At 36.8% G+C, this 15,483-nt stretch overlaps 2 protein-coding genes across 5 annotated transcripts; both read right to left on the bottom strand.

Annotated features, from left to right (window-relative positions):
• Positions 1 to 400: 400 nt before the first annotated feature.
• Positions 401 to 1,214, bottom strand: LOC119999396. Its single transcript, XM_038846931.1, has one exon. It carries the CDS (start codon positions 1,165 to 1,167, stop codon positions 550 to 552), a length of 618 nt encoding a protein of 205 aa, XP_038702859.1. The 5' UTR covers positions 1,168 to 1,214; the 3' UTR covers positions 401 to 549.
• A 7,730-nt stretch (positions 1,215 to 8,944) lies between these two features.
• LOC119999394 (beta-1,3-galactosyltransferase 7-like) lies at positions 8,945 to 14,149 on the bottom strand. Of its 4 annotated transcripts, none has more exons than XM_038846930.1 (10): positions 13,948 to 14,149; positions 13,673 to 13,769; positions 13,508 to 13,563; positions 13,205 to 13,404; positions 13,035 to 13,098; positions 11,093 to 11,165; positions 10,794 to 11,002; positions 10,572 to 10,697; positions 10,094 to 10,203; positions 8,945 to 9,541 (listed from the first exon to the last, which is right to left on the bottom strand). In XM_038846930.1, exons 1-10 carry the CDS (start codon positions 14,037 to 14,039, stop codon positions 9,393 to 9,395), a joined length of 1,176 nt encoding a protein of 391 aa, XP_038702858.1. In that variant the 5' UTR covers positions 14,040 to 14,149; the 3' UTR covers positions 8,945 to 9,392. The 4 variants fall into 4 exon arrangements, with proteins under 4 accessions (XP_038702858.1, XP_038702856.1, XP_038702857.1 ...); XM_038846928.1 differs by having other exon boundaries at positions 13,205 to 13,413; positions 13,948 to 14,148; XM_038846929.1 differs by having other exon boundaries at positions 13,508 to 13,566; positions 13,948 to 14,146.
• Between the last annotated feature and the right edge of the window lie 1,334 nt (positions 14,150 to 15,483).

Below are 15,483 nucleotides of genomic sequence, written 5' to 3'. Positions count from 1 at the left end.
ACCCACCCGCCTAGAAGTCTATAAACTATGCATATAGGCAAGACTTAAAAATCCATGTTACCTAATCCATGTGTGAGCTCAGCCTCGGGAGAGAATTGAACACGGATGGAAGAGCACGACTAACATGCATTTTATCACCAAGCCAACACCTTCCTTGGCTGACTTCTTGGATTTATTGGAACCAACATAACCAACACGGATAGGGTGGTTATTTTCGCAATTGTCATCCAACCACCCTGACATTCAACAAAAGAAGGCAGCTTTCTGTTCCTATTGTGCAAGATATTCACACATCTCTAGGAATATGACTTCTGATCAAAATAAATTTCTTTCCCAAATGTTGAGATGGACGCACATGATCCATATGAAATTGTGGGTCTCGTATGATTCATATGAAATCGTTTGCGTTCATATTAGAATTTGAAACTGCTGGGATAAAAAAAAAACACTAGAATCCGTAAGACTCTTCTCGATCAAACTATTTGATGTAAAAAATTAGAAATTAAAAATGAATCTATGTAGTACTACTTATATAATTTGTCAACAATATCAAACAGTAGTTGGTTCAATACCATGTCTATTGATTTGAATCTGTTGAAGCCTCAAACTCTGCAATGCAACCCCACCAGATCTCCTCTTCCAAAGACTCTCTGCCGCCGTTTCACCTCCTCCATATGTTGCTGGTTTCACTTTCCTAATCACAGGCAATGGAGGGTCCATCTCAACTATATTGACAAACCCAGAATTCTCCTTACCATCAACAATCTTGGGTTCACTTCCACAATCAAAACTCCCTCCTCTTCTTCTTCTGTTATTATTGGTCGTGGATGTGGCAATACTACTTGTGTTGACACTGTAATTCTTGCCTGAGAAAATCTTCCTGAGCTTAAAGTACTTCACAGGGCTGCTGTTGTTGCTGTTGTTGTTGATGTTTTTAGTTGCTTTGCGAGATGGGTGAAATCCCAAATTGAATTTGTCATTTCGCTTGACCTGACCCATACAACCGATTCTTGGTGACAGGGGATCGTTTGATGATGAAGAAGATCGATCTTCCCATCTGGGTATTGCCACATCTTTGATTGAAGGCCTTGAACACAACAGAGGCAAGAATGTGGTCTTGTGATGAAGATTATGAAGAGTTTGGTGATGATTGTATCCATTACCCATCTTTCAATTTCTCTCTCACACATACAGATAGAGAGAGAGAAAGAGAGAGAAAGAGAGAGAGAAGCAGAGGAGGGAATAACAAAGAAGAAGAAGAGACCAAGAAGTCTTTAGTAGTTTAGTGTGTGTGTGTGGGTGTGCGTTGGTGTTGTCAAATTTTGAACAAAGTGTTGTGGTTTGTGTGATGGCAATGGGAATAGTTAAGGATCCGGGGAAGGACCGGTGCCAAATGGTACATTAAATTTTTTTTTTTATAAAAATTATAAATATTTAGTATTTAACCGAATGAATCCAACGATCTAATTTTTTTTAACAAATTTATCCTGATCGAAATATCGAATTCTTTGAATTTATATCTAACGATATAGAATTGTCGCCTCGTCGATTTTTGTTTAGAATAAAAAAAATCATTGGATTAGTAATGCTAAATACTAGATATTTATGATTTCTGAGAAATTTTTTTTCTACATCAGTGGTCTTAACGATTTAAATAGTGAGTTAATGAGAATTAAAAGGGATAATGGCAAAACTGAGTTAATTAGGCGACCATTAATTTGGTTTGGAGTGTTGACTCTGTCAGTATGAATGTGTGGATTATTTTAGTAAAATTATGCCTAGTTTACACGCTACTGCTTTGTAAAATCATATATGTGATCCATTCTCTGTCCCCTTCTAACTAGCAAAAGCTGAATTAATCTTCATATAAAGTGGAATTTTTTCTTCTTTTAATCATTGACAAGTCAAACCAGATCCAATTTTAGTAATTTACGTGTATTTTGGTCAGTCAAGTCAAATAGTTTAATGGGTTATTATGTTCAACAATTGTCATAAACATTGTTTGGTAATTTCGATTCTCAATAAGAATAATAGTCTCGTGGTCACGCACTGGGTTTTGACTCAGTTTATACCATCTTCAAGTGAGAAATGTCTATGCGCGTGGATCTGATGATCCGAGGTTAGGCCGATACCAAATGTCTAAATGACAAACTTGTATGTATCGTTTTCAGATATAAAAAAAATAAATAAAAAATTTGTCTTTGATGGTTGACTGGAACTACAATTTGCGGAGAAGCAATTATTCCATACATAGACTGTTTACTATTTTTACATAGTTTGACCAAGATTTCAATTTGAAGGTTTGTCCCACATTTCCGGCATCATAAACTAGCAGACTCAACTCTGTCCAAGACCCCCAAATTATGGTCTACAATGAATTGAAGAGCACATATTTGCTCTTCAAGGGTCATTGCGGATGATTTTTAGGCCTAGAAAATGCTTCTACAATGTGAAAAAAGTTGAGAGTTTTGTTTGTAAATAACTTGGTTGGGTTATACCAAACAAATAGACTTTTAGTGTTGACACTCTCTTGTACTTACAAATTGGGTTATGCTAGATCCAATAAATAAACATGTAGAGACTCATCCAGCTGGACTAAGACGTTACTCCGATAACATGTTATAATTCAATCCAATCCAATCCAACTTCATGTATTGTTCTCATGGTCTAATATATGGTCCGACTTCTCAACGGGTGTCCAATATGTGACATCAAGACTCTCTGTTTTTCTTAGGCTCAAAAAAGTGTCTATAATATATGAGAGAAGTTGGGTTTTGCTTATAAACCACTCGGTTGGATTATGTCAAACCGATGTAGTATTTTTATTCATCAATATATATATATACGCACACGTAATTTCCGATAAATAAAAAATATAACGGTAAAAAAGGAACTTTATATGCTTAATTTTACACATCCTATCACCAAAGTGTCTCACACTTTGAGTGGTTGAATAATCAAGAGCCTTAAGGCTTAAGCCCCACCAAAATGATCATCATGACAATTCATTGCAACGTATCGTTTGAGCAACCATGAGATTGAAGCCATTTCTTCAATATCTATTTTATTTTTGTCTTTCTTTCTCAACACTTCTTATCTCACTTGACATAATACAATCAAGTGACATATAAACAAAATTCAAACACTTCTCACACACAAACTCGTTTTTGTGTTTTGATCCTAAATATTACGGAGATTGTTCAAGAGAACAAATCTGTGTGAGTCGTGACTCAAAACGTAAAATATTCGTCAATATGAATTTTGTGTGAACAGTTATTGTTTTGTTTTGTTTTGGATGCATGGCAACGTGTAGTAGGTAGGACTAATCCACCTGAATGGGAACACAACACATGCAGCCCACAATATGAAGAGAAACTTCTAACAACAGCTCAGCAGACACACTTGTGCCTAAGCATGTGACAAGCACGTGAAAAACCCTTTTTGGTCACTCTCTCCTTTTATCCTCATCATTCATAATTTTTTAGAAAAATAAAAAGATTGTTAGTTGAATAATATATATATATAAAGCAAAGATTGATAACTCTTCACCCTCCAATAACTTTCTTTTGTAGTTTGTTAGGGTGCTTACAGCAAAAAAAGCACGAAGAAAAGACACAAGAAAACAAGAGAGAGATGGAGAGAAAAACAGTGTTTGATTTGCCGGATCTCCAGCACAACAAGGGAGTACATAAAAAATGTGTTATGTGTGTATATATATAGGGTGGGGAAGCACGAGAAATAGAGGGAGAGGTTGATGTGTCTGGGTGTGGAGGGGCTAAGACAAAGCAAGTCACGACCAACACCAGTATTAATTTTATTAATTGGGAGTAGATCGAGTACAGATGGGTTGGTTCAGTTTTGGTTCTATGTGTGTGTGTGCAGATCGTACTACACAGTACACGTTATTTTGTTATTTTCTTTCTATCCGTCACTATTATTATCATAACATTATTAGAGTTTATATTTGAGAAAGGGGGAAAAAACAAAAAAAAAAAAAACCCATTGGAATAGTAGTGGACTGTAAGTCTAGGCATTAAGCATGGATTGAACAGGTTGATGATGAGATGGGACTGATCATTGAGAGATGGGAAATGATGAAGTTTTCAAAAGCATTAGCACAGTCAAAAGACTCATCTATCAATTTCAAGCATGACCAGTAAACCAATAATGCATGGAGATCACATCAAAAACCTACCTCACTTTCTAATACATCCCTATCATAACTGAATTGGGTAGCCTGTCTTTTCCCTTTCTTCTAATGATAAACAAAAATAATTGGTCAGGTGAAAATCAAATTCAAAATCTCTTGGATCAATGCGGTTTGGATCACGAGGAATTCAAATATTTGGGTGGTAAAGCTATCACCCACAAGATTGAATTACTTATGCTTATGCCTTAATCCCCTAAATCATAATTTCACATTTGTGGAATCAACATGCAAGTCCACAATAGTTGTATACATAGACATAAACCAGAAAACAAGTCATCTGGTGAAAACGTTGACTCAACAATCCCTTAAATCAGTTCCCGTACGTCTCCTTGCACTCGAATCTTGCGGCAATGTCTCAGTCTTTTGAAGTATTGTATTGGAATCAGTATTTCTTTTTATCTTCAAGGATACACTCATACACCCGTACCTTTTTGCAAACCATCTTTCTCATCTATTGCTCTGAAATCTTCAATTTTCACCCCACTTTCAACATGTAGGATTTTTAGTCTTCACATTCTCCCGAATTTGTGGGTTGACAGATCCAACCTTGTAGGTTGAGTTATGCCAATTTCAATTATTCGACAGATAGAATCACCTCTCTCAACTCAGTCTCCTTGTTGCAAAAGAGTTCTCCCTGCCCCTAGAAAGCTTGATCAAGATATCAATGTCGTAACCAATCTTGTCGAGTCTCTTGAGCGTGTTAATTTTAGTCATACATGGAGAGAAGCTAATGGGGTTGCTGACTTTTTGGCAAATTAAGCAAGGAGTGGACAGGCAGAATCTAATGTTCTCCTGGTTCATCTAATTCTATCTTGTAAGGTTTGGGTTTTCAACTAGTTTTTGTTGGGACTTGTGTGTCTCTCTTTTGGCTTATGGCTATTGTCTTCTCTGGCTTGTTTAAAACCTTATATCAATAATATTTTCTGATTTATAAAAAAAATGTCACGTTCAACTCGACCGAAACTTTGTTCCGATATCATGTTAGAAACAACACTCCAAACCTACAAATCAATATTGTCCGCTTTGGCCGACCATGACCCCTCACGAGGTCACGTCTAATTCGACCGGGACTTTGTTCTGATACCATGTTAGAAACAACACTACAAACACTACAAATTAATATTATATGCTATTGCCACCGCTTTTTTTCCCTTCTGGGCCTTCGCTTATGGTACTTAAACCCAAAAAAAAAAGGACTTGTTTGTGTGAGAAGGAGCGAATCTTTGCTTATAAATCATTCGATTGAGTTATGTCGATTCGATTTAGAATTTTTAGTCTTTGACATCTAGTTATTTAGGAAACTTCTACATTATTAATTGTTAGATCACCAACATGGGCAAACAAGAATGGGTACTCCCGGAAGACTTGCCTGCATAAGTTTAAACATAGGGAAAAAACCATGTTTAATACCACTACAAAGCAGAATGCAGATCATACTCTATATGGAAAAAAGCAAAAGCAAAACCGAGGATATGAGAGCAAATAAACCAGGCTATTTCCTTTAGAAGCAAATGTTAGTTTTCCATACTTCAACGATGGGGTGTAATTCAGATCCCCTCACTCAGAGTCCAGCTTGATAAGGTTGAGAGTGATGAACATTGTAGGTGTTTGAATCTACAATCAAAAAACTACAATCTACAAAATGAGTGAAGGGTGACGATAAACGACCTCGGACACTAGTGGGGGGCCAGCCAAAGGGTCTCCGTCAACGATAAGTCAATGATAATCGCGATGACAAAAAAATAATGTAAGACAGGTTTGTGAGCGCTCTGTGTCTATCATTGCTTGAAAGCCTTTTAGAATCAGTTTATCCAGAAAGGGAAGAGTTAGGAAGGAGAAGAAGGTCCCTTTAACTGTGAATGACTTGGGCTTAAATAATGTCTTAGGGAGGACATGCACGTACGTATCTTTAAACTATAGGAAACTATGGTTTAGGTTATCATTAGAGAGAAAATGTCATTCGTAGCATGGACATATCATTACTAAGGCCGGTCTGATGAAAGGGACATGATAAGAGTAGGTTTCGTGTGTCAAAAGTAAGGTTTGACGTAGTAGGGGATTGACTCAAGTATCGAGGTTGTTTTTGGAGATTTATGAGATAATATGAATGTCAGATCAATCTAAAAGTGCTGGCAGTAGGACCTAAGGTTGAAATGATGAGGGACCGAGAGTCGACGGCAAGGTCACTGTCAAGGTAACAAGGATATCGACATCGAGGTCACATGGGTGTCGACGTTAAGGTGAGTCAAAAGGTTGTAGTGGAGAAGCATGATAAGATCGTGGTTATGAGAATTGTACCTCTCGAACAGTCATGGCCCATATCATATGGGCAGAGGATTTCTAACCATTAAAAACAGTAAAACACCATATTTCCCATCTAGCTCAACTCGAGCTTCTTGATGAAGGCAGTTGAGCACACTCAAGCCTATCATAGGGGAATAAACTAAAAACTATACTGAACCACCAAAAAACAAGTTAGTTATGAGTGATAAATATGTCAGCAATTGGTATCTTAATATCTTACATACTAAGTTGGACGCACATGATTCAAGTGAATATGTGTGCTAGACATGTCCCACAGAATTTTATTACATCCAAATAAAATTGAATTCTTGTCTGGTATATCCAAATAATCGAATTCTCTTAATAGCAGTATATGTTTATCAGAAACAATATAATAAGCGTTTTTGTTTATTGAAAACAATGAATAAGATAATTTGTTAACCAGAAACAATATAACAATTGATATATAAATATTTCGTAAACACTTACTATTATCTTACCCGAAACCAACAAAACACTTTTTGCCATGCCTAGGTAGAGACTGGAAAAAAAATTGAGAATTTGTACTAGGACAAGAGCAATATCATGATTTTATATATTCGCGTTTTTGTTGAAATATGAGAGTAAGAGTTAGCTTACAACAAAACAAAACTCATTTAAAAAACCACATAGGGGAGAAGGAGAAGAAAGAGAAACATAAAAGAGCCAAACCTTCGGTGGCTGACACACTTGTGCCTTTCATGTGTGAGATCAATCGTCAGTTCCCTGAATTCTCATTATCTCCAACGAAACCCTAGTACTTGCCTTCTCTATCCATCCCTTCACCGTCATTCATTAATCCAATTTATTTAAATATTTAATTCAACATTCTAATTATTATTCTGTTGGCAATAAACCTTAATCTTATACACAGCAAGATTTACTCTAGTCCCACATTCACTTTAAAAAGAACGAGCATGATCGATTTTTGGAGGGAAAAAGCTCTATATATGAGAACACATTCGTGTTTCTCCAAGCCAAGCTTTCTTTCTTTCTCTGCAATTGCAATTCAGAATCAATGAAGCATCTGAACGGAAATGATTTTTCAAGAAACGACGATTGGATCGTCGATCCTCGCAATCCTCTTGGTCGACCTCATACACGAGTTTTGTTTGGTTGCCCAACTCTTATATGGAGCGGGAGTGGATAAAGTATATATGTAGCAGGATGGATTGTCGGAGGCTGTGCGAACTGGGAGCATAACAATTGATAATAGAATTTCATGAAGTCCGACTTTTTTGAGTTCCCTTTAAAACATGTCGTCTTATCTAAGCTTTCATATTTTCCGTACATATCCGCCCATTCGAAAAAAAAGAGTTAGGAAACATAATCGTAAAAAAAAGAGTTAGGAAACATAATCGTGTTTTTATTTGCCAAGTTGAAGCATTCAGTGTGGCCGCAAGTTGAGAGTGTACACATTGTTAGGTCTAGTAAATTGATTTTGATCCTTTACCAAGCAACACAAAGTTTGTGGATGTTTAGTATATTTAAAATAAGACAAACATATACAATATTGTAATATCTACTTGACTTCATTATCATGTTGTAAATACCACGAATACGTCGGACTTCACAATTGCAAAAATGAATTAGGTGCTTGATATTTCATGTTAATGACTCCATTTATGTAATGGTGCCCGTGTTGATAATGGATCTTGTGAGATGTGCCGAAGCTATCATTTTTGTAGATTAATTTTCCCTAATGGAGCTGCATTTTGTTCTTGAATACAATTATCATTACTGTTCATAATTTTATGCATGTCTACTCGAATGGATTAGTATGCTTGGAAAATAACAATTGGGAAAATCCTCTGGGCTAATTATGAGTCATCCTAGGGATATAAATTATGAGTCATCCTAGGGATATAATAGTGCTGCATCTCTAAATTGATTTATAACAGAACAATTGTGGAGCTACAGATTCCTTCAATGTTATCCTATTTAAGCTTCACATTTAAAATTAATTTTGCCCCCACTTTTCCTTTGCTTCAAAATTGCAGATCTCTATTTCTACTAAAACCCAACTTCTTGGTAGCATCTTTTTCTACTAAAACCCAACTTCTTGGTAGCATCTTTGTCAAGGTTGAATGACATTGGGCCTGAAAATGCATTATAACTGCCGGAAAATTTCACTATGCATTATGACTGCCATAAAACTTCACGATGCGGCGGATCTCTATCTCCAGCGGACATCATCTTCATCTCTCAAATCTCGGCACTTCCATCTCACACGCTCGGAAAGTTGGCTAGGCACATGTCGGCAAGTCAGCTTGCCTCACTCAGTTTATATACATATAGTATATAGTATATATAGATATAGATATCTATAGAGCTTGCCTCACTCAGTTTATATATATATATATAGTATATAGTATATATAGATATAGATATATATAGACATAGATAGATAGATTGTTATAGACTTTCAATAGGGACTACGCAAATTTTCAATCATCGCTATAAATGTCTGGCTAACTCAAAGACGCCTCCATCAGTTCAAGAGATTACACATGCAGCAGCATCTGCGTGCTAAGAGATGCCTAAATCTAGAACTACATTCAAAGCCAACTCGAAGAATAAAATTACAAAAAAAAGTATAAATTACCTATTGGAAGCTGCGTTAAAATATCATCGTCCCTATTCCAGGCCCGGGCAACAACTATCAGTCCATCTAAGCAGCCGCCACCGGAGTCACCGGAGTGGAAGTCATAGAGGCAACATATTTCATTTTTGACGGGTATTGTATTGGTGGTCAACTATGCCTCAATCTCAACTCTCACTCACCTCTCCCTTCCTTTTCAGTAGTATGTGATTAGCTTCTCTACTGCTTTCTAGCCAAGAACACCCTCCTAATTAATTCCTATAACAGAGCACTCCAAACAGCTCCATCACCTTCACCGCATCTTTCGTGGACAAATTTGATCTTCTCCACTGACTTGCAGATTCCACTGCAGCTCCAATCAAACGATGCAACGCAGACGTTACCAGCCTGTGCCTTCCACTCACAATCTGAGATGGTAGAGCGTAAGATCTTAAGTTAAAAGAGAAAAAAAAAAAACTTTAGGAACTGATAAAATCTCTTTTGTAAAAAGAACGAATTGTTAGAATTTTTATCAGCATTCCAATCCCACAAGATCTAAGGCAGTACGGACAAAGTTTTTGCAAAGTTAAGTTTCTCTAGATGTAATGGAAATCTTCGGGTAGAAATTAAAAGGGAAAACCTCATGAAAGGGTAAAATGCCACCAGCGCAAGTGATTTTCCCACATTAATAGTCTCTTCAGTGAAGCCATGTTGCAATGCAATATCTAGAAGTGGGATGATGCTTCATTTTTTTGTGAGATATCTAAAAGTAAACTTATAAACAAGAAAAGGAGGGTGTCACGGGGGGCCATGGTGCACAAGGTGTCCACACGAAGGAAATCAAAACAGAAGCACAAGTAGCGTAACAACTATAGTTTTATCGCTGAACCATAAGGACTCAAAGATGTCACCCTGTTTTAAAGACAATAAATTAATTACTTATTCAAAAAAATGCCCACATATGTATTCCAGAGCAATACCTGGTGGAGTCCCACAGCACATATTGCGGTCATCAATGTGCTCAACCTCAAGGCCGATAAACCAAGAACCAAGCGAAACGTCCTCATTAGCATATTTATGTAATATGGGCCTACAATTAGAACCAAACACGTCTTAGAAATTTCATTGCCGCTCAATAACCAACTTTTCTGGCCATTAAGGCCAAGAAGTAAACCTAAACACGGATAAAATTAATAAATTCAAAGTTTCTATCAACTACTTTGAAATACTTCCAAAGGTACATTGGACTTTATATTTGTGACTGTTTCCAAACTTTCAAAATTGTGGTGCTCAAAAAATTTGGCACAGTAAGCGCACAGGAAATGTTTCCAACTGAGCAGGTAGATACTGAATAAGACAATCTAGAGAAGTGGAGACTCAGACCCTCATTATTATAGCTTACGACTCACAATATACTAAATTCAGCAATGCAAATAAGGTGAAAATTCCATTTCTTACTGGTTGATGGAGATGTAAGTGGCAAGATCTTTTGAGATTGCATATATCTGGCCAGTCGCATGTCGGAAGTATTTGCTCCCCTCCTCTCCAAACTTCCAATACTCCGGTTCATGATACTTGACATTCCTATAGATGGCCAAGAATTTAAGGTTAAAAGATAGAATACCGTGTGAGATAACGAAAAGGTAATGATTTGTTAACTAATAGGAGCAGAAGGAATACTTTTGAGCAAGAACAGGTCCAGATTTCATGCACCCGATGTACACCCTTGGCTTTGAACGGTGATGGGAAAGAGTAGCCGCTAGCATTCCCAGATTTACATGGACATCATCATCCACCTTGACATAGAAATCAGCATCCCATTTTTCAACTGCAGTGGAGAAGAAAATTTTTGTTTTTGCAGACAATTCATGGTATCCCTCAACATGCTCCTGCAAGATAACACAATAAATAGGCTTAGTAACTTGTAGAATTTCCTAGATCCTCATATATGCTACACATCATGCTTATGTTTACTTTACCAGTCTAAGAAAGTCTTTGTGCTGAGCATCTTCAGAATCAATAGCCCTATCCAAAATACTGTTGGAAGTTGCACTGAACAAATAAATACAAATATCACTTGGATCAGTTCCCTAGTACATAAAATAAAGCAACACTATGTTGCAAAATTGCCTTTCAGTGTCCAATATAACGCCAATATCCGATAAAAATGAGATGTAGTGCATATCAATTTATAGATGTACTACAAGAAATTCCAATTTTCTCAATTTATGATATGCCAAGGCATTTCCAAGTCACTTCCGATTAGACCAAATAGCAACAGAGTGGCAGTATCCAGGTCTCTTTACTTTTCTTTGCTTTTTCCCTTGGCTTTTGGGGAAAGGGAGGTCGACAGGAGCGTCGGGAGGAACAAAGAAAAGATGGATAAGGAATAGAAGATCCGTACCACCAAATAGCGGCAGAGTGGCAGTATCCAGGTCTCTTTACTTTTCTTTGCTTTTTCCCTTGGCTTTTGGGGAAACTGAAAGGGAGGGGGACAGGAGCACCAGGAGGAACAAAGAAAAGATGGATGAGGAATAGAAGATCCATACCACCCAACTCCAATCTTTGTCAGAGTAAACCAAGGATCAAACATTGTTCTTTATCATCTAGAAATTTCTTGGTTTGATCCAAACTCAAATTCATAGGACCTTAACCATAGATTATACTGTTTGGCGGGAAAAACAGCCCAAACATCCAAAAAGATACATCTGTTTAAAAAGACACCAGGACTCTATCAAACATAGTATAAAGAAAAAGCATGTAACTTGCATTGAATTATTAGTACCATTCATGTACCTAACCCTTCGCAATATAAGTTATTAGAAGACAATGTGATCATTTTCCTTTCTACATTAGTCTATAATTTACTTCAACGTGTATCAGATCATCCGCATGATTAATGCAATTCATTTTGAGAATTAACAGCAACAATGTTTTATGACTTTGAAGGCCAAACACATCCTACATTGCAGCACAAAAAAGGTCACAATACAAACTGTTGCTGCTAAAGCTTCAACTAAATTTTTGTCTCAAAATCTCCAGTGCTTTCATTTCTGAACTCCAGTGCTATTTTCGGATATAATGGAGGACAAACTAGAAAACCAGAACTGTCAGAAAAACCTTCATATACCGCCCAACATGCTTCAACAAATAATTAAGTTCGTTTATATTTGGACTTTCTAACCCATTAAGATTCAATATATTAAGGAAGTAAATAGGTTGATTTGCATTGTTAAAAGGTGTTAAAGGAGAACTCATAATCCTACAAAAAAAGTAATGCAAGTGTGACTAAGAAAGCATGGAGGACAAACTATAAGCCATGAACTCTCCATAAAACCTTCAATCTACCGCCCAAATCTGTTAAATGGCCCATAATTATACGGCCCAAATGTACATTTCATAACAATATGCTTTTGGATACTAAATATAGATTTCTTTCCAACTAGGCAAAATAATTATGAGCAGACAATGAATGCACCCCCTGTCGCTTCCCAATTTCATATGAAGGATGAAACGAATAGCATAATCAAAGACTATTAGCATATGAGTTTTTGCAAGGGCGCTTCAGATACACTTGAGTATGTGTTCAAACTGATGGTACACGTGCAAAAGAAAACAAACCACCTCTCGGGGTCAAAGTAGCTACGCAACACATATGCTATAACTAAAATCGAAACACAATTGATAACCCAGAAAAAACTACATTAATTGAAATGGATCATCAATTGCTTACAGTTGCCCCTCGAATCCTATAATATTTTATTGACATATCAGGAACCGCAGATTATTTTGCTACACATGAAAATGCAAAAGAACTGACTACCAGCGATTTCTGAAATCTCTACCCAGTCTTTTCCTTTTTGATTCAATTTTACAAGTTACAACAGTCATTAAATGCATGATTGAAGTATAAGATTTTACCTGTGGCCAATCATGAAACGGATAACAATCCCCTTCTCACGCTCAAGTTGGAGAAGCTTTTCCCCTAATTAGACCCAACCACACATTTGAAACATCACAAAACAAATCAAACAAAAGTATAGAAAAAACAACTAGATCAACATAAAATTCATTCAGAGAGAGAAAGAAACCTTGAGGCATCCAAGTCTCCCTTACAGAGTCACGCCTCTTCCTACTACTAAAAGCAGTGTTAATTCCAATAACCACGAAGACTTTCTCCCTGGGCGGCCCCTCACGAGACAAAGCCGAGCCCTCCAAGCTGAGCATTTCCTGAGAATTACGGTTAGCCGCCAGCTCCATTTGAAGCGTGGAATCTGCCTTGTCCAGCGATCTGTCAAGCCTCCAAAAAAGTACACAGAAGTAACAAACATATTAGCATAACAGTCCAATTGTTCACAAAATGGACAGAAAAAAGGAACCCGATTTGCACTCACTGAATTGCTTTGTGGGTTTTGTGAACTTCCTCCAAGACATCATTGTCAGGCGAATGCTTCTACAACATTATCGAACAATAAACGTTTTGGTATTAATAAATTCATACAAACAAAACAGACAAGAAAAAATAAAGAACTGCAGTGAGACTCGGTTCAGAGAAATACACTCTTGGTATTGCAATCCTCTGCTACGATTTGCAGCTCTTGCTCACGTCGACGCTGCGACATGAGCTGGCCGTTGGATTCGGGTGGCACCCATACCCTGTATTCAAGATCAACGAAACAATCAGCTCACACCAAGATCGGGTACCAATTGATTCACTTCGGGTACCAATTGATTCACTTCACCGTAAAAAGAATCCTCAACTCAGGTTCACTGAATAAATCGCAAAAAAATAAATAGAATTCACGACCGGAAACGCAGAGAGAGAAATCTGAACCTGTTGGAGAAGAGAAGTCCAAGAACGAAGAAAGAGACGCAGAAAAATGGGATCCACTTGGTCGAGATTTTGACACTGCCTCTGCTTTTCATCGTCGACGTGTGTGAGAGAGAGAGCTCAGAGAGGTCGTGACGGAGTTGGGAAATTACTGAGGTCCACCTTCAAGAGTGGACCATCCACCCGATGTGAAAGGGAATTTATAAGAGTGGGAAGTTTTATTTCTGTTCACTGTCCTTGGACCGTCAAGAATAACAAAACACATTAAATGGGGACTATAGTATGATACTTCATTTAATTTCTCATTAAATCACCAACTCCAATCGAAATAACAAAATGAATAATCATTTTTCAAAATTCTCTTGTCTTAATGTATATGAAAACCCCAAAAACGCTTCAAATATCTTTAATTAAATTCTTTCAATGGCCTAATGATCATTTTGCATCTTTCACTTTCTTCATCCTCTTGGATCAGATCTTACATCTAAGAAAGGAGATCATCATTTTCCGCTACCCTATTTGTTACAGTATTAGAAGTTAGATTTTGTGGTTTGAAAGAGCAAAATACTTATAATATCTAATAAATCTCTATGACATTTTTTATTATCAAATATTATCTTATTTAACTTGCACTGTATTGTTTTTTTTAATTAAGAACCACATCATATAAGTTTGTCTTTTGGACATTCGATATGCATCTAGATCAGGGTTATCAGGTCCGCAAGCACGTAAATTTTTCACCGAGGATAGGACAAGTTGGGTCAAATCGCAGCGCGTGGCCACAAGAATATTGTTCTTAATGAGAATCGAACTCAGGAGATCCCGAATCCATACTGTAATATTATATGTTCAAACATGTGTCCAACCCGGTTGTTGTCTACAAAGACTAATTAGGTATCTAAGGTATATTACTTGCCAAATTTAGAGCTTTTGTAAGAAATGAGTTAACTACACGGAAAGTCACACACACCAATCATGTTTTGTTCACTTAGTTATTGCCGTCTGTCTAACATGATCAGCAACTCCTCTTTCATCATCAAGTGACATTAGACAATTTAGATTTCAACTTGCTTAACATGGTTTAGCTTATAAAATTTATATCATATGAGACAAATAATAAAAATCCAAATTCATGTGAATGCTATTTGGAATTTCATTAAAAAAAAAAATCTCATCGCTCAGTTGGTTATAGCACTGTAGTGATAAAAAATCATGGTTCACTTTTGAAGTCCATATGAAGTCCAATCAGCGCATTTGGCCCGCATCAACTCCCTTGACTTTTTATTGATTGTAGATTCGGACGTTTTTTTTTATAAGTGAGAGGTCACAGTAGGTGAGGGGTTGGGCTTCATTTGGGCCCTTGAACGTGATGGACCTGATTCGATTTTTGTACTGTAATTGGGCTTTGTTAATGGAGTCCAAAAAATTAGTTTTTTTTTTATCAAGTATATTAATTTAAACATATAAAACGTTATTTGACATACCTGAAATTTTTTTGATAAATCACCAATCCAATTATGATGTCTGGTAATTTGTTTG

Source organism: Tripterygium wilfordii, chromosome 6 (assembly GCF_013401445.1).
Source record: "Tripterygium wilfordii isolate XIE 37 chromosome 6, ASM1340144v1, whole genome shotgun sequence".
NCBI lineage: Eukaryota > Viridiplantae > Streptophyta > Magnoliopsida > Celastrales > Celastraceae > Tripterygium > Tripterygium wilfordii.
The sequence above is the reverse complement of the archived record's forward strand: the minus strand, read 5'-3'. Positions and strand labels throughout refer to the sequence as shown.